This window comes from Gigantopelta aegis, chromosome 4, assembly GCF_016097555.1.
Source record: "Gigantopelta aegis isolate Gae_Host chromosome 4, Gae_host_genome, whole genome shotgun sequence".
NCBI classification, from domain to species: domain Eukaryota; kingdom Metazoa; phylum Mollusca; class Gastropoda; order Neomphalida; family Peltospiridae; genus Gigantopelta; species Gigantopelta aegis.
Genome location: NC_054702.1, coordinates 51,182,593 through 51,208,348, shown reverse-complemented (window position 1 = coordinate 51,208,348; position 25,756 = coordinate 51,182,593). Strand labels below are relative to the sequence as shown.

At 35.9% G+C, this 25,756-nt stretch overlaps 1 protein-coding gene across 5 annotated transcripts; it reads right to left on the bottom strand.

Moving 5' to 3' along the window:
- Positions 1 to 3,820: 3,820 nt before the first annotated feature.
- Positions 3,821 to 24,584, bottom strand: LOC121370693 (CD151 antigen-like). 5 transcript variants are annotated; one of them, XM_041496101.1, is made up of 9 exons: positions 24,439 to 24,584; positions 22,158 to 22,295; positions 19,710 to 19,934; positions 12,714 to 12,788; positions 10,876 to 10,980; positions 10,163 to 10,369; positions 7,757 to 7,840; positions 5,685 to 5,739; positions 3,821 to 5,566 (listed from the first exon to the last, which is right to left on the bottom strand). In XM_041496101.1, exons 1-9 carry the CDS (start codon positions 24,478 to 24,480, stop codon positions 5,457 to 5,459), a joined length of 1,041 nt encoding a protein of 346 aa, XP_041352035.1. In that variant the 5' UTR covers positions 24,481 to 24,584; the 3' UTR covers positions 3,821 to 5,456. The 5 variants fall into 5 exon arrangements, with proteins under 5 accessions (XP_041352035.1, XP_041352036.1, XP_041352037.1 ...); XM_041496102.1 differs by having other exon boundaries at positions 22,154 to 22,295; positions 24,439 to 24,574; XM_041496103.1 differs by lacking the exon at positions 5,685 to 5,739.
- Positions 24,585 to 25,756: the final 1,172 nt, after the last annotated feature.

The window sequence follows — 25,756 nt, the reverse complement described above, 5'->3', positions numbered from 1 at the left end:
AGACTTTGTTTTTCAATGCCTAAAGATATACTGAGATGGAATTTGGTATATAACTATATCGTATACTGTTACAAATCAAATTTAACTTCCATGGTGATTTATCCATTTTTACAGAGTTGTGGCCCTTGAACTTAGGAGATATGAAATTTGTTGTGCTCAGTAGGGGACATGTATGGAATTAGCAGTACTCTTAGAATACTGGTTAATTATTGGCTATTGAATGTCAAACACTTGAGAACTTAAAAATGTAATCTTAGTGGAAACCTACATTTTTCCAATAGACAGCACAGCACATACCATGGCTTTTGATATACCAGTTGTAGAGCATTGTAGGCCCAAACAAATTCACTCAGCATCGATTGATTAGTTCTGTATCCTCAAAACAAAAATCAACAGTGGACCATCCAACCATTTAGTTTACAAATTAGCTGCCAATGCTGGAAATATTCTAAACATGCAACTTCAATCTTTCTTGGTTTTTGTCAAGTGTGATGACTTCTGCCACAAATTTCCTTTTAGATTTGTTTGTTAAAAACCTACCCAGCAAGAATCAACAAGGGAAATTAAATGCAGCTCTTTGCGAATGCTTTGGGTTTTGTGCAGAAGTACTTGAGATTAGAGCATTCTCCTCTTCCCTTGGATTTCTGCTGCTTACCAATGGTTTCATAAAGTGTTAAAATTAACAGGATTATTGTTTATTTTTTACATCAATGTTTGTTTTTTTAACTTCCATTCATGTGACATCAATTAAAAAACACACCCCTATCTATTCCAAACAGTCCAATTAGAAGAACTAATGACATTATAAATCTGAACAAGAAATTTTTTGTCCAGGATGTCACATGTGTTACTCATTAAGTAACATGTGTTACCTTGAGTGTCACGTGTGTTACCATGGTTTGTGGGAAAAGGGTTACTAATATTTTATTCGTGTCTTGTGCATGAGGCCCAATAAAAAAATCCAACTTTGCACCAAATTTTCTCTCAGCTTTGTGCAGTAAAAAAACCTTTTGTACTGTAAAAGTAACACATGTGACATTTGTATCACTACCCCTGAAAAAGGCACATTATGAGTCATAAAAAAAAATCGATCCTATTTTGTCAAAATAACAGAAGGGAAGTAACTCTGCCTTTTTTTTCTCATTCGGAAAATGTTGACTACTTTCGGTTTCCGAGAATGTAACAGGCCGAATTGTCCCGACTGTTTAACCTTTGCCGAAGTGAGAATTGTGAGATAGCCTATTTATATTGTTAAAAAAGCACATGGAGTTTATAAAATGACGTGTTATTATAATGTTTGTTGTCATCGTAATGGCTACGAAGCGTGTTGCCGCTAATTCAACAGGCTGTGTATTGACATTCAGTGTTGCCATATAAAAAAAATAAAAAAATATCCAATTTAGTTCTAATAACACCTCTGAATTGTAAAATGTCTTCCCACTGGATTACATAATGCAACTATGACGAATCTGAACTGCCGCTCCCGTGTTGACAGCGATACACACGATGCATGTTAAAATCACATGTCACAGCAAGACAACGAAAAGACCAATTAGCTGTATAAACATACTTGTGTCAGTTAATTTTGTATGTTTGTGCGGTAAAATGTTGGTTATAAGGGTACACGTCAAGAAATTATTTTTGTACAATTAAAAAATGTTGTGTTTGACATTGACATAAAGTTACTCAAGGAAATGGGTATAATTCCGGTATATTTCACACATGTCCGTAATGTGGTTTTACTTATGATTAATGAAAATACAATGTTTATTGCATCATTATAATGATTTTAAATAAGTACCACGCCACCGTTCCTCATTATAGTAAAAACTGAATATTAATTTATAAGATTTATATAAATTTGTTTTTGGTACTTGGGTACACTAACCACAAATGATAATGCAACGCAACCTGTAAGGCTGTAAGTGTAATACCGTAAATGTACTAATTAAAAAAAAAATTCTTGTTCATGTTCTTAACATTTTTGGATAAAATATATATATTTTTTTAAATATGTTTTAAATCATAATATTTAAACTTTTTTTTTTTTAATGCCAAGATCTAGAAGTATATATGACATTATAAAGTATTCATATAACTTATTGTAATAATGTTTTTTTTTTAAATCTTGCGATTTTGGGTTAAATTGTGTGAATTTAAAAAATCAGCTGCTTTTTCAACACACACCTCCTGCTTTCTCTTGACTAAAGGTTGACAGGTCTGATTATGACTGAAATATGAAAATATAATGAACAGTTGTTTATACAGTTTTTGAGACTGATATTTAGTCCATTGTTGAACACCACTAATTTATTTAATTGCTTTTAGTTTTCTGTTTGTTGATTGAGCTACAGTGTTTGCAATGAGACATTTTTTCTGTCCACTCAAAATAATGTTAAGTAGCTGAAATAGTGGATAACAGGTTACATATATGAATTATGAAGTGCGTTTTAGTTACCTGGGGCAAACTAACAATAAACCACAATCAGAATGTATGTTTTGGATTTTCACCCTGATCGAGGTTGGTGTTTTTGTGGATTTGCCCATTACCAGTTTATAATTCAATTAAATTTTTCAATTCAGTTCAATTTATTGTTTCAATACATCTCAGGGCATAGCATACAATACATGTATAATGAACAAACATGTAGCAATGCAATGTACAGTATCTCTTTCTATTTATATACATGTATATACATTACACTGGAACATAGCCAGAGAGGAAAAAAACACCAAGGCAAACCCAGACCTGTAAAATAAATATCAGTGTCATAGGAAAAATTAAATAAATCTGGGAAAATTCTAGACGAGGCAAGTGCCTTGTCTGACTCATGCTGGCTACGCCATTGAAACAATAAATGACTTATTTTAAAGCAATTATATACAAATTGTGAAACCAGTGTTGAGCAAAGTAGAAGAATGAAGTGTCATATAATTTGTAATGGAGGGATAAATATCATTAAAAATTTGAAATAAATAATTTCTTAGAGGTTTATACAAGTTGCAGGATAGTAGAATAAAAAAGTACCGCATTCTTTACTTATCCATTTATCACACTATTGACATATTCTGTCGTCTATGGGGATTTTGATATGTGATGTTTTACACAGTGAGAACATGTTACATTGACAGTCGGATCATGTGTTAGATTTACATTGTGAGCTCATTTTAGATTTATACTGCCAGACTGCATCAGTCACACTGCGAGGTGATGTAAGATACTTGATATCGTGTCAAATTCTGTTAGATTTAAACTGTCAGATCAAGTTAGTGTTACACTGTCAGATTATGTTAGATTTACACTGTCAGGTTAATATGTGTTATATTTACACTGTAAGGTCATAGGGTTTTACATGCACATTCAGAACAAGCTGTTGTAGCGCACACCCGTCATGGGCACAAGAGCCGGCCTTGGCCGGCTCCTCCGTCCATGACAGGAAAGGTGGGGGAGGGGAGAGGTGGGGGTGCAAGGGAGCACCAGCAGCCCGATCAAATCGGTAGCAGGCGGGTGGGGATGGTGGTGGTGCTATGGAATTTGAATGGAGCAGTTAAATGCCAAAGAGAAAAGGATGCGCAATTTTGAATAAGGGAATTTGGCACAATTTTGAACGGTCGGTCAAAAGGTAAATGGCCGAGCTAATATAGGTTAATTTACACTGTCAGGCTATGTGTTATATTTATACTGGTCTCATGTTAGATCATTAACAGAGCCAATAATTTTATGGGGGGGGGGGGGGGGGGGGGGGGGGGGGGGCACTGCACTTGTCAGTTGTGTTATGAATAATGGAGTGACTGGTAAAGATAATATGGAGTGGGGGGGGGGGGGGGTCACTGGGGACTGGGGATGGGGCATGGTCCCACCTCTGGCTAAACCAGTGTATTAAATTTACAGTTAGATCATGTTACATTTGCATGGTCAATCATGTTAGACATTATTACACTGTGAAATCATGTTAGATTATACACTGTCATATCATTAAATTTACAGTCAGATCATGGTTATATAGATCACATTGTCAGATCATGTTAGATTTACACTGTGAAATAATGTTAAATACACACAGTCAGATGATGTCAGATTTACACTGTTAAATCATATCTGAGTTACACTGTCAGATCATATTCGATTTACACTGTGAAATAATGTTAAATACACACGGTCAGATGATGTCAGATTTACACTGTTAAATCATATCTGAGAGTTACACCGTCAGATCATATTCGATTTACACTGTCAATCATGTTAGATTTATACACAAATCATTTTAGATTTCTAACTGTATACGTGACAATATCTGATGCTTGTGATTTGTTTTCACCTTTGGATTAACTGTTCAAAAATCAAATGACCTTTAGTTTGCTATAAAACACTGGTGAAACAACAACTTGCTGTATGTGAATATTTACAAGACTGAGTGCACCAAATCTGCAGAAACACCAATATACGAGACATGACTATATACATTTGGACAATTTATCAAATATAAAATTAAGTTGTTTCTGTTCACTTTTAAGTTGGCATGAATAATCTGGGTGGGCAAAAAGTAACAACCCTGGAAATGTGCATGCCATTTTCAAAAATGTTAAAATTATCTAAAACTATTTATTAAAAATATAAAAAATTTCAAAAGCACATCATCTTAATAATGAATGAATGAATGAATGAATTTTTAACAACACCCCAGCATGAAAAACATATCAGCCATTTGGTGTCAATAAGACATCATAAGAACCATAACATTTCACTCACATAATACACCTTTTGTGTTTCTTAGAAAATGCATTTCACAGGGAACTGCATTTTCAATATTATATTTCAGTTGGTTTCAAAGGTTGCTACACATTTCTAAAAGGTTAAACAAAAGTGGCTCATCAGTTTTCAAACTGATCAACAGCTGTCGGCAATCAAACTTTTGAAAAGAAAATGTTCAGTTTTAGAGTTACTACAAACTGGAGAAAACTTGGGAGTGTTTTCTCTTTTATAGATACATTAACTGTCCTAAACTAGTGCGCACCCCCCCCCCCCCCCCCCCATCCGAACAACTCAACAGACAATGGGATGGCCTAAAATTCTTCTACTGTACTGTTGAGGACAGGTAATGTTGAAAAGAAATTATGTTTACCAAAGACATTTATTTGGATTTTTAAAAGTTAATAACTGAAGCAAGAAGTTGTAAGTACATTGCATTGTCATCGAGCAGTAAAATAAAAGCTTTAATAGCCAAAAGTATTTTACACTGCTTAATAACTGGCGTCACTGCCTTAAATAAAGCCATTTTGTTGTTAAATTATCGAAAGTGTGACAAAGTCCCTTTAAATGACAATGGTTTGTTATCAGCCACAGGTAATGTGTAACAAGTAGACCTGTGCTTATAAAACATTTAGTCTCGACTCGGCCTCTGATGTCACACACAAGTAATTTGTGGGACGTTGCCATCACGTTAAAGTCTCCGTCTCTAGCTACTAGAATCTTTAAGTGCTTTTTGGTTTTCCAATAAAGTTCTTGTTAGTTGGGCTGTTTGCCAATCTGATGCATAGCACAGCAAGCCAAGAGGATTCCGAAAAACTGGAAAACAGAACAAAGCAAGATGATGATGATGATGATGATGATGAAGATGATGATGATGATGAATATTATTATTTATAACAGGGGATGGGGTGTAGCTTAGTGGAAGAGTGCTCACCTGCGGTGCTATATCTCTGACAGCATGCAACATGTGGAATGGTAATGATAAAAACCTGAAAACATAATGAATATTTAGGTTAGGTGGTTCTAATGTTGAACTTAAATAATTAGCCCTTCTATGCACAAATGTGATAGTGAAAATATGAGTCCACTACAACCAATCATATCCAACCATGCAGTCTGATAAAATGAGTACTGGCAAATGCACTTATAAAGTATACCTGTATTAAATAATTTAAAAAAGTGTTGAATTTTGAGGTCTGGTTAAATGTTAAAGCTAGGCCAGCAGAACCGGTAATTTATTTTAACTGCATGGTCCTAAAGATCAACATGACTTTTTAAGTCAAGTTTCAGCCCTGTTGATCTCTGTAAAAAGAACACTCTTTCACTAATTTATAAAAATTATTTTTATTTTTAAAAATTCCTGTTCGATTTTATATGTTGCATGTGATAGGTTGCACTGGATCAGTGTCATGATCATTATAATTATATGCAAACAGTGTCCTTACATAGCACTTAAAATGTTCATTCTTTAATTTCTTAAATTTCTAATACATTCTCAGATGGAACTGTGCTTTGAAATTCACTACAGTAAATGTGTTGGCATAAATGTAAATTTCAACCCCTGATAAATCATATTCCTTTGATTCAAACCACCTCCTCCATAAATCTTATATTTTGCTGACAAATAGTTACAAATTAATCCATCACACTATAGGAAAATTGTAATGACAAAATACAGTTACATCAAATGTTTTGTAGAAGAACAAATAAAACATTCCACACCTAATTCATGAAGTCTAGGAATAACGTTTATAACACATTGGTTCGTGGCATCAAAGCTGCAGAGCTAAAACGTTTACACATCGACATCTCGTCATTTTCCGTGGCAATCCCTGCATCAACTTCAGATACAACAGGGCCATAGGCAGTTAACCCCTCTTTGACAATGCTGTCGTCTGACATGGGAGCATAGGTAGTTAGTTACTGTTGGTTACTGCGTATGATGATGGGATATTGTCGTTTGGGTCATACCCAAATCTCTCGACTCAGTTACCAAAAGAAAGTCAGCATAGCAGAAACCATGGTGTCACTGAATAAACACCGAGATCGCTGCATTTTTTGTCAATTAACTAGTTAAACTATCAAGACAAATTATACACGTGAACTGTAACAGTAACTATATGTACAAATCAGTCGAATCTTGGCAACTCTTTTGATGGTTGGTTACAATACTGGTATGGCACTGATTTCAGATGGTGCAATTCATATCTACCTTTTTAAATATTTTATTTATTTTAACACAATATATTAATATTGACACATAGATACATTTGTCCATATACCGGTAAAAGTCTACTTTGGGACCCAAAAATATATCGACTTAAACGTAATGAGTCAAATGTATCGACTCGACCGAGATAAAACATATCATTTTGGCCGGAACCAGTCAGTCATATCGACACAAGTGATATATCGACTCAAGCAAGATCAACACAACAGTGCTCGACTGTAAATCTAACAAAAAAGCTATACATGTCCCCTACCGGGCCCAACAATTTTTCTTATCTCCTAAATTTGAAGGCCATAACTCTGTGAAAAATAGGTAACTCGCCATGCAAGTTAAACTTGATTTGAAAAAGTACACGATAAAGCTACATATATATACAAAATTTCAAATCAATATCTTCAGACATTGCAAAACAAAAGTGCAGAAAGCAAATATTATTTAGATATCCTAAGTTCAAGGGCCATAACTCTGTCAAAAATGGGTAAAACACCATGAAAGTTAAACTTGATCTGCAACAATACATGATAAAGCTATATACAATGTTTCAGCTCAGTATCTTGAGGCCTTGGACTGGAAGAGAGAACTAATAAATAGTTACTGTAGTAAATGAAATTATTTCAACCTAATTTTTTTTTTGTGCATGCATATATAATTCAAGGTATAATCTTAACATTTCACAAGAAAAATTAATAAATATCGTCATTATGAAACGTTAAGACTGCAACTTTTATGCCCTGTCACATGAAGGAAAACTACTATCTCTAGCCTTTTTCAATTACCTGAAAGGCGACAATAGAGTATGCAACTGCCATGATAATCCCCACTCGATCAAGCAACCACTTTTTGATCTCAGCAAAGCACGGCTGAAAATAAAGTTACATTCCTATTAATCATATTTCACACTCCACATATTTCATTAGGGTTGTTACATAATTGCAATCACATGCAATATGAGCAGGGGAATTTCTTTTTTTTAAAATGCCCTCAACTCTCAAAATAAAATTGAATGTGTAACCACCCACAAAATAAAATTGAATAATATACATTTTAATGTAATCCCCCCAAAGTTGTGTAATTTCACCTTTGCATCTGTGAAATTTTGAAGTCATGTAAAACTCATTGATTTTCAACCTATTCTATCTGCAAGGACTTATTATTGGTATTCAATTGTAACAGCGATGATTTTTTTTGATTTTTTTTATGTACAAGTAATCACAATTTCCCCCACTGCATTTCCATAAGTGCAGTCAACCACACAACTGGAAAATTATGAAATTGGAAATTAAACACAAACTACATAATTATATGCAAATCAAGAGCACTATATAGAACACTTGTAATATGAATCATCTCCATTTAGTGACGTGTTGAGAAAGTTAACATTCTCATTTGACATTTTATTTATTTTTTTAATCGCCATTTTGCTACTATTCGTAACAAAGAGTACCAGTGAGGTATATGATACGCCTGTCCGGCGTTTGATGGAAAACCATACATGTAGATATTAATGAATATGTTATGGGTATTCTAATTATGTGAAATTTTTACAATGGGAATGGCTGAACAGTTTGTTTTGGAGCAACTAGTGATGTTACTGTATCCATTGGAGAAGGTGCTGTGTGATTAATGAAGCTACAGGTATTGTTCTTTATTAGAAAGGGATTTTTTTTTTGACTGTACTCATTTATTTTTCCCTACTCATGTTTGGAAAATTTGCAAAAATTACAAAATATGTGGCTGAATTGAAATGGCAATCAGGAGTTTTTAATTACAGGATATACTTCATAACATCAGGGCGTGAACAATGGAGAAAAAAAAAAGTTGTATAATAACTTTTTTCTTATTTCATATTTTTGATGCCATGGTTCATTACATGAACATGTACATACACTTTTTGGTATGTTACGATCAATAAGCATGTTAAATTGAGGTGAAAATAACAATTAAGCCTGAAACAAATATAGTGACAGTATTATAGTCACATTATTACCAAGAGACCATAACATGTATAATGCTGAGTTGTGAAACAAATATAGTGACAGTATTATAGTCACATTATTACCAAGAGACCATAGCATGTATAATGCTGAGTTGTGAAACAAATATAGTGACAGTATTATAGTCACATTATTACCAAGAGACCATAACATGTATAATGCTGAGTTGTGAAACAAATATAGTGACAGTATTATAGTCACATTATTACCAAGAGACCATAATGTGTATAATGCTGAGTTGTGAAAAAACATATAGTGACAGTATTATAGTCACATTATTACCAAGAGACCATAATGTGTATAATGCCGAGTTGTGAAATGTGATAACCACCAATGAGCAGACATTTTTAATACGATTACATGAAATTAAATACTATTGGAGAATGACCCTTGTATTAAGTATTCACCCCAAGGTACTTGGAATTTCTTCAATCTTTTCATCCAAATTACAGAAATGAACAAGTGTTCTATGTATAATTACAGCGAAAGTTTTAGGTGGGGAATGGTGTTTGTTAGGGGGTGTGTGCATATGACAGCCGTTAATAAATTATATATGCTAAAAAAGTGTGATTTGTTTACCTACTCCCATTATTCATGTACATGCAAGATAAACCGTTTGTACATTCCATCATTACCTAATGTTTGTGCATAATTTAGAACCGACATGAATCATATTATATAGATCACAACTGTAAGGTTTAAATGTATAATTACTTCACACATATTCAACTGTAACTGCATGTTTTTGACATAAACTCTTTACCATAATTCTGTATTAATTCAACCGTATTGGTTATACATGTGTATATGTTTCTTTGTACATTTTCAATGGTAATCGGGGAAAACACATAACAATGTTAGCCGACATAAAAAAAAATTAATTTTGTAATCGATAAATGTTTATTTGGGATAATTATGAAGTAAGACAGGGGACATTGCATGCATTACTGGGTTAAAATATTTTGTATGCAAGTAGCTGAACTTAAAATGTTTACGGTTAGTAGTCAAAGGCAATTTTTTTTTTTTTTTTTATTGATGTATATTTATAGCACTAAACTTCAAATTATATGTACATGTAAGTTATAAAGAACACATGCAAGTGTATTTTTTGTTGAAACCTGTAGTATTGTGTGGACTGGAATCGTTGATAAATATACAAAAATGGTTACAGTGAAATTTGAAACTCACTGAACCAATATAGGAATTGATAAAATTTGGCTTTTCTGTACAGTTTGGGTCTTTTGGAGTAGCTACATTCTCCGAGAAGAACTTTTCCCTGTTGTCGAGAATGCAGCATGTCTCAGGAACTGACAGAGAAACTGATCTATTATTTTTGTCATTCCACCACTTGGTCATTTCATATTCTGTGTAGTTGCTTATCCCACAGCAGTAGAACTGAAAAATAAATTGAGTGGAACATGGCTAATGTTCAAATGTAGTGGTTAAACTTTGCATAAATTTGACACGGCCAAAAAATATTTTGTGTGTGTGTATGTGTGCGGGCACAAATGCAATAAACACAATAATGGATTACAAACAGTAATTACATTTTTCTTTTTAAATAATAATAAGACATAGCTGGGCATATATAAACTAGGATAAAAAAAAAAAAAGTCAAATTAATTTTTAAAACCAATGACCCTAATTTGCAAGGTATATACTTTATTCATTGAAATAACATTAATTTTGACCTAATACAAACACCAAGACAACCAGAAACATGCTGGATAAATTTGTCAAAATTAATAATTTAAGTAAAAATGCTGCAAGTAATTATCTTCACAGTAAAAAAACAACAACAACGTTATGGTAGCCGGAAATATTCTTCACGGTTTATATACAGGCAACAGTAGCTATTACGTCCAGGGCTTAAATGGAGAATGTCCAACGAAACTACACACATTGACTTGTGCCCAGTCCATTGCTGCACTGAACTCAGTTGTGTCTGTCAGCCCATAGTGATTTTTCAGGTTCTTCACCAGATTCTCCTTCAAGTCCGTTTCAATCTACAAAATAAGAAAATCATTCTGTGATCATTAACAGTGGTCCATTTTAATTATTGTATAATCATGCCTACCTGATGTTGTGACTGATATAATTGTTTTCTTACAAACCCGTTGGTATAAGAACATCATTTGTTATTTTTGATAACACAACACTTGTTAACAAATATGTGTGTGTTAACATTTTAGAAATATATGACTGGCTGCTCCTAGGTCACCAATGCCATACAATCTATAATAACGCACGACAATCGCTACATCCCGCACTCCGTATTTGGAGATGATTACCAACTCTTTGTTTTTTCTTTGCCGTAGGAAGTTAAAACCATAAATAATTTATTAAGGGGTCTATTCAAACTTCCAACACAACGCATTGTACGAACATAATATCAATACCATTTAGATCTTGATAATAATAGACACTTTATCCTGCAAACGGAGAACACCAATTGTGATGCAATGTCATACAACTTTCTTGGGATATATGGGAGTCCATGTTGGGCTTAGTAACATGATAAACATATAAAATGCATCACATTTTTACTAAATAGTAAAACATTGAATATTGTTGTATGTAACAAATTGTATAGCTAGATATTTGTTAATGTTTTTTAAATTAATTGTCTTTGGGAAAACTTTAGGACAGTGTTGTTCTTCAACAGGCATTGCATTTTGCTAAAAATAAAAGTGGCAAACTTCCACACCCTTACCTCTACCAATGGTCTCATTTAAAAAAGATAACATATATAATCAATTCATTGCCAGCTAGGTTATGAATTAAGTGGAATTCTTAGGGCAGGCTGATTTTTGCCCAGATTAAACAAAACTGCCCAAATTTAGATAACAACATTTATCCATATCTCAATTACTACTAAACAGCTATATAGGTTTCCAAACAATTTACTACTATTTTTACTTAGATTACTCTAACATTGTAAGCAGAATCATGGAAATACATAGTGAAACGATTTAAGTCAGATCATTTTGCCCAAACATCTCAATCATGTTTGCCTGAATGCTAACATTTGCCCACAGCAAGGGAGGGGGTGCAAATGAACCACTTGACCCCCAGTCTCATATGCTTATGGCTTTCCTTATAGTAATTCCAGGATCATTAGAATAAGGTAAATTGTATATGGGTAGAAAATGTCTAATTCTAGTTTAGTGTCTTTAGATTAGCCAAGTGTGCCTTTAAGTACCAGCTTCGGTGGTGTCGTGGTTATATAAGCCATCAGACATAAGGCTGATAGGTACTAGGTTCGTAGCCTGGTACCGGCTCCCACACAGAGCGAGTTTTAACAACTCAATGGGTAGGTGTAAGACCACTACACCCTCTTCTCTCTGACTAACCACTAATGCACTGTCCTGGACTGACAGCCCAGATAGCCGATAGCTCAGGAAAGCGTGCTTGAACCTTAATTGGATATAAGCACGAAAATAAGTTGAAATAAATAAATTTAAGTACCCTCATTCATATGGATAACTTAGCTTTGATCAAACTGATGATGCTTCCATGCATTATACATATTCTACCTTTAAAAAAAATAAAATAATAATAATAAAAATAAAATATTAACATACATTATTCTTCTTCCTTTGGCCTATGTAATTTCGATTTTACATACTGGTTTACCGAGGCTTAAAGCAACAAAATACATGAAAGTGGTATTAGGATAACTTATAATAGGTGATATTAGAAACACAGTAATCAGAGTGTGACAAATTAAAATGGTTACCTTGTCCCTATTCAATACGAGAAGTGCGACTGCTACTGCCTGTCCAGCCAGTAAAAACATTAACATGTTGACATACTGTAAAAAAAAAAGAACAGTTGTTGTAGCAGGACTCGAAATAGCGGTCTACGAAAAGTGAAAAGCAACAAAATCGCAGGTCATTTTTTAAGCGACAGATTTACATCTAATTATCTCATCTGCTATTTACAAGTAGCTTAAGCGATATATTTCTGTTGGGCTGCTATTTTGAAAACATAACAGCAGGCCATATTTTACTTCCTATTTCATGCCCTGTCTAGTCATAGTAATAGAGTAATAGTAGTACTAATAAGGTTCTACAGTAATTCTCAACATTAATTTGTCCCATAGGTCAAGTGCCTCTTCACTTTTACCTGTCCTATCTGAAATGTGCTTGTCTCATGCATCCACATGATTGTGTTGAAAGAGTTGAGCAATATTTAAGTGATATTTCATTAAGCAGTAAAAGATCCACTCTATTAAAACAAAATTGTGAAATATATCACATCACTAAATTGTTTTCTTACACCCACATTGGTTAGAACATCATTCTTTATCTTAGGAAACATGTAGTAATATCACATTGCAGGATTTGCGATTGTCATATGTTTGTCAACAAGAGTAAGTTAGGATTTAACATTTGTTATACCAGTTAAGGTGCATGGGTTGGAACAAAAGAAATTTAGAGAAAGAAAAGAAATATTTGTTTAAGACATCTCAGCACATTTTAAAGCATCAAAGGGTCTAAAACCTCGACTGGACAGATGTGATGTACCAGTCGTGGGGAACTGGTTGGAACACAAACAAACCAGAGTCCATCAAGGATGATCAATCATGCAAGCCATCGTACCTCAAGCAAAAAAAGTAAAGTTTGTTTTATTTAACGACGCTACTAGAGCACATTGATTTTTTACCTTATCATCAGCTATTGGACATCAAACATATGGTCATTCTGACACTGTTATTTAGAGGAAACCAGCTGTCGCCACATAGGCTACTCTTTTACGACAGGCAGCAAGGGATCTTTTATTTGCGCTTCCCACAGGCGGGATAGCACAAACCATGGCCTTTGTTGAACCAGTTATGGATCACTGGTCGGTGCAAGTGGTTTACACAGGGTTCGTACACCTTGGGCTGCGAAAATTTCCATAACTTTTCCAAAACTTTCCATAGCCCACAAATCCAAATTTCCAAAACCATTTCCAAGCAAACTCAATCACAACAAAGTGTTTTTTGCAGTTTTTAGACATGTTTGTCAGAGTTAAAAACTTTTGCCTTGACTAAGCTGCGTGGTATACATGTAGGATTACTAGTAATAAAAAAACTAATGTAATTAATTTTGGCGTTTTAAAATGCAGTTTTATTCTTGGAGTGGACATGACTATGATGATTATGTACGGCAGTTTGCCAGAAATATGAATACAGAAGTATTGCTTCACAAAACGTTGTCGTGTTCCTTTCTTCTTATTCAATTAATAACCCATACCTTTAAAATGCCCCAAATCCTACTCCTTATGGGTTTGTGGTCTGAATTATCAATTGGACTTCTCTCTCAGTTTTATTATTTCACAATGTACGACCTCAATTTCAAGTTTTTTTGCTTTCAGTCTTCCTGAAACTATTAGATTTAGTCAAATCAGTGAGATTTCCTGTTTTCTCAGCAGATTCTGCCAGTTCATTAGCAGATGAAGACAGTGATTCAATATCTTTTTCTAACCGTGCTCGCTTTGTCTCTAATTCAATAATATGCTCAAGTTGCAATTTGTTTTTTCTAGAAGCCTCACTTTCAGTTTTTTCAGTTTTCTTTTGCTCAAGGAATTGTGTGTATCTCATCCTGCCACTCTGGGCAGCTGATATGATCTCCTTGGTTATGTGCACATTTAATATCCCTCCACATGCTTGAATGTAATCATACACAACTCTTTGGGCAAAAATACTGATTTCACTCATATTGTCCACCATCAGGACTTTATTGATGGAAAACCCTCGTTCTACTGATGCCTGTCCATGTGACAATATGAGTAACATCCTAATGACTGCCCAAAGAGCTGTGTAGGCATTGTCCTTATCCATGTACTCTCCAAGAAAGTTGTCAAGACGACAGCTTTTCATATCGAAGTCCTTGAATTTATGTTTATTGGGCCTCACCACTTCCTGCAAGAATGTGTTGTACTCCTTGAGCAGTCCATCACAAGTATGCTCCTTGATACGTTTGCAGTGCACCAAAGTTGACAACACACGACTAAAACGAGCCCTGCAGTCTTCTGGATCAGCAACCATGTGTTCGGGTGCAAGGCACATCACATTGCGTGTCAGTGAATATTTCAAGCGACTCTTTTCCAGAAGTTTCCCAATCTCTTTCACAAGCATGTCCCTACATTCCATTCGAAACTTCAGTTCCTGCCTCTCAGATATTGTTTTAGTTGCTATCAGTTCTTTCAGTTTGTGAGTGGCTGAGAAGCCAACATTGACATGTTTGTAACTTTTCAACACCTCACTTTTAGTGATGTTAACTTTCAGAAGAAGAGATGGAGTATCAGCTTTATTAAGAATGTCATTTTTTACACACCTCATCATCAAATTTCTCATGAGTTTCTCCAATTCTTTGCTGAGAAATGGCAGCACTGGATTATCAGTCTGGAATTTTGCCAGAAATGGCAAAGATTCCTCGGTTAAAGACACAAAGAACTGGAGCTTTACTAATATCAAAGGATCCTCACTAGCATCTTTCACTCTTTTAAATGACTGCATTTTGGGAACAGTATATTTATTAGGATGGACAGTTTCTACATACTTTTTCATCAGTGGCAACACCTCCATTGCCCTGTTAGCTACTGGAACATCCTCTACCCACCGTGTTGCACAGTGTTTCAGGGGATAGAGTTTACAACCATTGATTTCTTCGTAATCCTCCCTCCTGGCCGGTGTATCTTTAAACAGTGTATGCATTGCTCTCAAAAGTCCAGCAATATCCCAGTCAACAGAATCACAAGCACTTTTAAAACCCCCATGAATAACGTGCAAACCACAGCTGCCAATATTAATGAGTGATAGAGCAGTATCAACACTTTTCAGTTCAGCAGAGAGTTTATCATAAAATGACTAGTTTACGTTGGGGCGATCCAAACGAAGCTGAATCATGTTCCCGAGTTTAAGGTTTTTTGTCAATTCCGTGAAATGAACCATCATATCATTTGCTGTAGCATGGCCAATGAACGCAGAATCAAAATATCTCGTGGTCAATTTCCTGGTATCTTTATTAAAAAATCTCATAGATATCAAGCTGCTTGTTCTGAGTTTTATGATTCAGTGATTCATCAAAAAGCAAGACATAATCCAAATCACAGAACTTGTCTAGAGGTTCATCTCTGAAATATGGTGCCAGGCCAAAACAAATAACATATGCACACTTTTTTTCTCCACATGTAAATATCTTGGCTATTTTGCTATCAGGGAAACTTTTCTGAAATAAGTCATCAATCTTTTCACAGCTTTTGTACGAGTTTTCAATGCCCAGAGAATTTCTGCTTTCCAGTGATCATCTCGGTGTACCACATTCGTAAGGATACCCTGTATAAAAAAAATAAAAATTCCCTTGACTATAAACAATCATCAGGACAGAAACAAAACATGCATGCAATTTTGTATGGATTGATTAAAAAGTCTAGGTTACGGTACATTTTCTCACTTTTGTTTTACTTTGGGCTTAAATATAATGTAGGCGTAGTGTACATGTTCACATGCCTTTGTTGTCAGTTCTTCAGGCAGCAGCCAACGAGGGATCATGATCGGATGCAGACATGCCACACGTTTGTTGTGCAGTGCGATAAATGGATGCCCTTTTAAAATCGCTGACCATCAGGCTGAGAATTTTTTTCCCAATAATATCAAAGCACCGAGTACATTGAGACGTTTCCCCCTCTATTCATCGCTCTAAACCCTAACCCTAAAATGAAAAATAAAACTAAACATAAGGGGCCGTTCAAATATTACACAACGCCATTTCTGTCAAAATTAAACACCCACCCACCCCCTTGTAACGCTAGACTATACAAAATATAAGGTAACGTTCGAAGATCCCCCCTCCAACACACAGACAAAGCAACGTGGCAATGTTTATTTATACCCATGTGTACTACAATGATGTCATTAATGTGACGTATTGCTGTAAGATGGAAAAAAAACCCTGCAGGTTTTCACTTGCGCCATTTTAATTGATCACCATATAAATACAATGTTAAAAATTAAAATGTCTGGTGTATTAAAGCATTTCAGCGGGATTTATAATTGTGTTGGGTTTACATTTACCTCTAAAAACCTACATTAACGTATTTTTCAGACTATAACCCTCTACTTTTTTTTCATATCGGAGGGGGCGGTTTATATAACGGTGCGCTTTATATATGAATTTTATTTTCAATTTCAAATAATGTATAAGCCGCTTCTGTAAGTAGGATGTGTTATTGCATTCAGAAACTTGAACTGGTTGGAACAGCTGATTGTCGTTGCATTAAATATAATCATGTGGCGTGTCACCGTGTGCATGTTGATACCAAAAGTACGACAATGCAACGATATACACTTATCAGTGTTGTAATCAATTATACTGATCACTTAGCGCTATCACAACAAGTCTACTCTGCCAGTCTGATAGAAGTTTGCAACAAGTATCACCTATTGTTGATAATTAAACAGATTTTTAAAAAATGGAATACCGGAAACGAAATACAGTTGTTTTTAGCACTACGCGCCTCCCGCGTAACTGGGGCATGCAAGACGTCATGTGACACCGATAAGAGCATCTTAGTTGTTCGCGGTGGTTTTACAGACTGCTTGTTTTAAACGCACACATTTTTTCACAGGATTACTGAATATGGGAACAATAAATTGTACCAGTACTCTTTGTTTGGAATTACGTATTACCAGTACAGAATAATTTAACACAACCAAGTGAACATCAAAAGTCAGCAAGGAAATCTTTTACACTCAACCAGCAGATCACACGTGGTATTTGACCTACATTTGTTTTCCAACTCTAAGCCTGGTTTATTTCTGTCTCAAATTCCAAGAACAAACAAACGACAAGTGTAATCGTAAATAGTAGGTTTAGTTAATGAGTTAAATATATACATTACAAGTTCCTTAAGAATATAGCTATTATAAACAAGAACAAGTCTATTAACGAACAATGAACCCAGGAAAAGTCGCTAAAAAACCGGATACACGTTTGGCCACTGGACCGTCAATACTTGAAAGTAACGTGCGGCTTGTAAAACGATGCTTCTTATAATATGAATGGATCCTCTAAAATGTTTAGAAAAAAAACCCAGGGGTGCGATATAGTCCGGAAAATTTCGGGAAAACTAAATTGTGTTATGTAACGCTGTTCAATACACCTCCCTCCACACACCCCTTTGTAATGCCACATACCACTTGGACTTTAATTACACCCCCACTCCCTAAGCGTTACATAATAGTTGAATGGCCCCTAACCTTAACCCTAAAATTAATATAAAAGTAAATACATTTATTTTGTACATAATAGAAAGGGCGGGGGGGGGGGCCTGGGAATTCAGAAGTCTTCCCACAAGAATATTACAGCCTACCTGTCGCTGTTCTGTCTCTGAAGCTGCTGGCATCTCGCTCTCGGCATTGGATTTGCTGGAGCCTGGTTTGGCTGTTTCAGGATTGAAGAAGTGAACAATCCTCGTGTTTGGTGCGACTAGTGAAGGTTTCTTGGCAGCCAAATCCCGATGCTTCTTCCCATTCAGGTGACTGACGACTCCGGCCTCACCCATATTTCCGATATCAAATGTTTTTAAACACAACGTACATCGCGCTCTACGACGATCAGGATCTGCTCCATCTTGACCTGCTTTCGCGAGCCAATCGTTGTACAGTTCCTTTGTTAACCACAGGTTACTGAACACACACTTTCCAGGCATTTTAAATGGAGCCGATAGGTGCAATGGTCATTTAAATCATAGATACATCAAACTTGCGGCAAACTCGTGATGTTCTGCGCAAGCGCAAGCGCAGATAGCCTGAATTAATCTTTCGGGATCAGGCTAAAACGGAACCACTACCAAACCGGAACCATTTTCGTTGGCTAGGCTATAACGGCACCTCACTCGTGACGATCTGCACAAGCGCAAGCGCAGATAGCCTGAGTTAATCTTTCGGGATCAGGCTAAAATGGAACCACTACCAAAACGGAACCATTTTCGTTGGCTAGACTATAACTACACCTCATTATATTGGCTAAAACGGGGTGTTGGGTCGGGGCTAAATATTGGTGAAACAAACCAGTTTTTCATACATTTTATTTACGGCAAGGACATAATTTTCCATAATTTTTCCATAGCCAAGGTAACAAAACCTGATTTTTAAAACTTTTAAGGTCCTGGAAAACACTGACGAATTTCCAAAACTTTCCAAGACTTTCCAAAACACATACGAACCCTGTTTACACCTACCCATTGAGCCTCAGGGTTTGGAGTCGGTATCTGGATTAAAAATCCCATGCCTCGACTGGGATCTGAACCCAGTACCTACCAGCCTGTAGACCAATAGCCACCTCAAGCAAGTGATCTACCACAGACCTACATCCCACCTTGGAACAAAAGATTCAAGCCAAAGGGTTCACAGTATGAGATTAATCTAACAACATACAGTAGATCGATCAGATGAGGTCTCTATCACTAAACTACATCCTATTCCTTCTCAATTCAGTGCCACTACCCTACCAGGGTCAAACCTAGTAGGGGTAGATGCATGCCAGAAAAATAAGAAAAAGGTGCCAGCCTTAATTAGCTTAAATGTGCCTCTTTTATCTAGCTGCGAAAGACTCCATGTTTCCGTTTCCAGATTTTTAAAATGTCCCTGACCCTACTACTTAAAAGCTAGGAATCTCTACAAATATTCTTTTCCCCATTAGTGATGCCCACCTTCAAATATATTAATTACTAAGTGACAACTTACTAAACAGAGTAACCACTTGATCTCCAAATAGACCCCACAGCAGCCAACGAATCCCATTAAGATGAGAATACTTCCACAGGATATCAGCGTTATGGCTGCAGTTAAAAGACCCACTGAGGCGCCAAGCTGGAACTCATGATCTGATGGTGCCGTTGCAAGAACGACCATGGGTTTTTTATCCACCAGAGGCCATATTCCAATGCAAATGGACACTGCACCAATCAACTACAATGAAAAAACCCACATATTGTCAGCAGCTCATGCAAGATGGTAAGAATGCAGCTACATAGTAATTTCAATAAGGGTGGGGGGTGGGGGGGGGGGGGGAGGAGGCCAATGCATAATCTTCAGAATTGAAAGGGCCTGTCCCCCATGATGCCCCCCACTCCGAAAAGTAAAGATAGCTGAGGTATGTGCCCAGGACATCAGTTGGATATATGTACAAAAATAAACTCAAATAAAAATTAATGTTAAAGGAGAGAGAGAAAGTGGGAGAGAAGTCAGTGTAGTATCTTTACATTTCCTCTGCCTCTATATACTGATGTCCAAAAGAAACTTTACATACCGGTACATAAAATCTTAATAATTTGATAAATTTTTTTACCAATCGAAAACAAAAAATTTAGAAACCACCTTACAAACACTTTGTTTGTATCACGAAGTGCATTGTGATGTTTAGATGTTGAACTTCATGATACTTTCATATCCAACGTACTGTATCGGTTTTTGGATTTCTATAATACAATTTCAAGGCTTGTAAAATTTCTTTTGGAGGCAAGTATCATGGGCGTACATGGGGGGGGGGGAGAGGTTTCGATGGGTTCGACCGAACCCCTCCCCCGAAATCCCTTTTTTAATAATTTAATATATCTGACATTAATATCGGACATTATTATATTTACTCAACATAGAAATATATGCCCAATATCTCTGCAATCTATTTTGGAACCCTCCTTTTCAAAACTCAACATAGAAATATATGCCCAATATCTCTGCAATCTATTTTGGAACTCCCCTTTTCAAAATCCTATGTACGCCCATGAGTATATATACTGATCTTTGAACTTAATCTGTATTGGAGCTGGTTCACGGATGCAAATTACCCATCACCACTACAAGTTAAAGTTTGTTCAATGACACCTCTAGAGCATGTCATTAATTTATTCATCATCAGCTATTGAATATCAAACATTTGGTAATATTTGACACATCTTAGTGGAATCTCGATAAACTTTTCCATTAGCAGCAAGAGATATTTCATATTCATCTTCCCAATGACAGGACAGCACATACTATGTCACCACCACAAAGTTTTACACCACTACAAAGTTTGACAAGTTTTCATGCCTGTTTCAAGACCTGTGTGTAAATTTGGAAGTAACAGAAGAGATACATTTACAAACATGATGAATTCTCCATATAGTTAACACCTTGAATGTATGAACCTGAGCAACAATCTGACAAGTTTCAATCAGACAGTTGTAATTTATACATAATTATATAACCTAGCTGTTACAATACAGGTTTCCACATTCTATGGACCAAGTATCGAAATAAATATATATAGACACCAAATGCCAATGGTTAAAAATATGTTCATGTGTCGTTAAATAAAATTAATATTCCTTTCCTTTATGTATAATATAAGATGGGGCATTTTTATGATCTGATTGGGAATATTAATGGACTTTAAAACTGGGAATAAAATATGACACAGCCTTAATTTGAGTGCTGAAAGGAAAGAAATGTTTGTTTAAAGAAACCCAATTGTCCATCCCACAGGGAGCACCTTTTTTATGCTATGGAAATGACTATAAGTTATTTATTTTTGAGCTGACTGTTTTGTAAATTGGACCCAAAAATAATTTTAAAATTTTTTAATTTCAAAACACTTTTACTTTTCTTTTTACGTCAACCAAAACTGAAATTATTTACAAAAAAAAAAAATATTGGAAGATGGGACGGATTATAGGAAAATTTTAAACTATATATAGCTATTTGGTTTAGAACATAAGCCACTACTCCACAACTGGTGTAACAAAGGCTGTGGTATGTACTATCCTGTTTGTGGTATATAAAAGATCTCTTGCTGCTAATCAGAAAGAGTAGACTACTGTGTAGCAGTCCTTAACCATAATTAAAATGCATTGAGTGCATCATTAAATAAAGCATTCCAAAATATGGTAAGACAGCGCACACAATGGAATTTGATGTACTATATAGTCATGGGACACTATTTGGACCAGGAACAGAAAAACAAGTACAATATGGATAATAAGGGTACATGTGATCCATTTCATTTTATTATGTACCCTGGTGTACCCTCAAATTATTTTCTGGCAGAAAGCCCGAGTGGTATCAGACAAAAAACAAACTTTTTAACATCCAACTCTAGTGCAACATAAATATACGTTAAAACTGTATATTTAAAACAATCCATGTACAAACAAAAAGTATGACACTGCATATGGTAAAAAAACATTTGATGATTCTCTTTGAAATTTTTTCTTTGGTAGTTTCCCTCTTTCCAGCATTCATCTGCAAGGGATATGCTATCGTCTCTAGCATTTCTTCTTGATTCGTCTTCTGAAACAAAACACATAGCAGAAAAGATAATTTTCATAATTTCACAGGGTCAGAATAAACAACAATAATAACAAAAACAACAGCCACAACATTTCATGCTCAGAATAACAAACAACACATTATTCAAACCTTCAGCCAGTCACTGTCATCTCCCATCACACATGACAAGGTTTTGGGCACCTAACAAGATTTCATCCAGACAGTCATATTTATCAACACTGCCACAAACAAATTTGCATGATTTTAAATTCAAAAGAAGCATAATACTCAGAATAAATATACCTAAATTAAGAGCTGTTTCCCTTCCAATGACAATCATGTGATTAACATGCATGACAACCAATCACATGACTTCAATAATCAGGAACAGCTTGCTAATTTAATTGATAACTTTGCTTGGTAGCAATCAGTTTAGTGTTCATTTGAAACACAGAAATACCTACAGGGTTTCTGCCAGAGGGTAAAACGGGTATGGCGCCTTACCCAAATATTTTCATGGGTCCGTCAGATTAGGACAAACAAACCTAATTTTTATTTTTGTAAGGAAGCTTTCAAGTTAGTCCTATCACACAAAACGTATATTTTCGTATTTATGATAGGAGAAAAGCTACGAAAATCGCGCATCTTAGATTATCGTTTGAATATTGTTGCCCATTAACCTTTTAATTTTTATGTGAACTATTGAAGAATATCGTTCGTGTAAACACTATAACAACATATTGGTTGTCTGAAAAATTCAAATTTTATGCCCTGAATAGTATTTTAAAAAAGGTACCTGTTTAAATAACAACTGTCTGTTTTAAACCTGGGTATATTTTAGAATTGGCTGCCAATTATGCCAACCAAAACTGGTCTCCCTATGCAGTCCTTCACATTTGAAAATATCAGGCGATTAATAACTCACTCACCTAATTTTATAAACTCTAGGTGAGTGATTAGCATTCTAGAGAAAACAAGTTGAGTATAGGATGTACATTGACAAAAAATAGGTTTTAGATAGCATAAACATAAACTTAAAGGTAAATGATCCAAACTTACATAATAACTCAAGGATGTATCAAATAAATTGTGGTCAGCTGGGGTTAAAGCAGCTTCTATTCAAACAACCAGCAGAAGGCACACTGTTACCATATTTCAAGTGGACTACAAAAAACGCTCCCGACATGAAATTAAGGTGTATTTGAGCATGCATGCATGTTCACTCACCTCAGATGTGAAGCACTATGGGCCAGTTCTACACGTTTTAATGAATGAAGAAAGATAGCAACATATCTCATTTTAAAGCTTATTACAGTAGCAATCTGAAAAGCTTTATACCATTTCTTCCCAAATATTTTCACGGTCATATTTCAAGGTCAAGGTCATATCACCAAAAATTATGTATTTTACATATATGTTCATATATTTAGGCCTACACTGTTTTACTGTATTTTGAGGAATTGTGGTTTCTTCATTAAATTCCCACGTGAGATTATATGTTGACAATTGGCCCTGAACTAGCCTAATGGTATTAATGCAACCAATCTCCAACCCCTCGAAATTCCTAGACTAGAGGACCGACAAAGTATGATGCTATGTGACAGTTTGCCCCTGGACTGGTGGTAGGGGCCTATTAATGCTACCAATCTCCAAACCCTCGAAATTCCTAGACACAAGAACAGACATAAAATTCAGAAAGTATTATTGAAACTTAAAGAAAAGGAGGTTTAGACTATTAACTACTCAGTTGCCCCGCACACCCACCCCACCCCAACAAAATATCCTAGCTACAGCCCTGAAAGTATGATACCATGTGTAGTATGTGACATTATCCATCCTTGATGGGGTTTCGGCACGAGTTCGACCTGTACCCCCCTTTCAATAGTTAGGGTAGTTTTAGAGATAGGGTTAGAGTTAGTCTTCAGAGCCTTTGATATAGAGGGGTACGGATCGAACTCTTTTCGGGGTTTCTCCAGCTAGACGAAAAGGGAACTTTTAAATACATTTTTTTTTAAAAATCCTGAGGGAACAAAACCTATGCGTGCTTATATCAATGCAAAATCGGTAGGCCAAGTGTACGATCACGTGCGATAGCGTTGTCGACATTTACAGACCTATTAATCTACAAAAGGACTTGTGACGGAAAACTAAAATACGAGTCTACCTCTATAAGGCGATTACGATCTATGGCTTTCCCGCGAGTCATAGTGTCCAATAAATAGTCAAATCACCAAAATATTTATATTCGTAAACTGTCAAAAACAAAACTTTAATTTGAACGTCCCATTTTTTTTTCTTTCTTTCTTTTTTTATGCGCAGCTCCTCCATCGAACAAACGCACCTGTGATCTTCGTAACTCTCATAAGCATAACTTATTTAAAAGTGCTAAAGTTGTTTACTTATTTATTGTAGTTCATACTATTAAAAAAAAAAAAAAAATAAATAGTAAACCTTTCTCTGTAGAAAACGTTTTTTTCCTGAGACTGTACGCGGTGATTTCCGACAGGAATTTAAAAAGGAAGGAGCAGGTGTTGAGAGGTAGGCCCAGGTGCTAGAGCACATTTTAAAGGTATCACCACTTTTTCTACGAGTCCGATTCGGACCAACCCAAGCCCCAATCACCCACCCCCCCCCCCCCACCCCCAATCACTCAAAACGATTTAATACTATACACACACACACACACACACACACACACACACACACACACACACACACACATATACATATATACATATATATATATATATATATATATATATATATATATATATATGTGACCACCCCTTGCCCCAATACAAGCAATAATTCTCCGACGCATAGAAAAAATCAGTCGTCTGATGAGGTCACATGGGACGCGTTGACATTCTTCTTGAAGGGCCTGGATCAGTTCCTGTTGGTTGGCTGGAGGGTGTGGTCGTTGTCGAACACGGCGATCCAAAACATCCCAGAGGTGTTATATGGGGGACATGTCTGGGGAGCGTGCAGGCCACGGCAGTACGTTTACGTTGTTGGCTCTACGGTTCTGTACGATTCTGGCTGTATGAGGTCTGGCGTTGTCTTGCTGAAAAATGACACCACGTGGCTGCCGTTGGAGAAATGGTATTGCAGTTGGACGAAGAATGTCATACCTGTAACGTTGAGCTGTCAACTTTCCGTGAACGATGACCAATGGTGTCCTTTCCTGTGCACAGATACCATGAGTCCTGAGTCGCCTGGCCACTGTCTGTCTACTAACCCTGTGACCTAAGGCATTCATTGCTGATGACGTCACTGTCAGGAAGCGATTTTGTAGATGCAAGGTACGCAAGTACCGGTCATCACGGGGCGAGGTCACCCTGGGTCTGCCTGTTCTTGGCCTGTCTGATGTCTGCCCTGTTTGCCTGTAGCGTTGCATCAAGTTTGTAACAGTAACACGGGAACAACCGAAGGTTCTGGCGATGTGGGTATGAGTGGCTCCCATCTGTATCATACCCAGGGCT

What these genes read in the sequence shown, in the direction of transcription:
- LOC121370693 (XM_041496101.1), bottom strand. Translation starts at nt 24,480, where the DNA reads ATGACTCGCGGGAAAGCCATAGATCGTAATCGCCTTATAGAG. An exon ending in TCAAGTGGTTACTCTGTTTA is followed by an intron (nt 12,789 to 19,709) that starts GTAAGTTGTCAC and finishes TTTTTTTTACAG; the next exon opens with TATGTCAACATGTTAATGTT. An exon ending in TCAATTCCTATATTGGTTCA is followed by an intron (nt 7,841 to 10,162) that starts GTGAGTTTCAAA and finishes CTTTATTTTCAG; the next exon opens with CCGTGCTTTGCTGAGATCAA.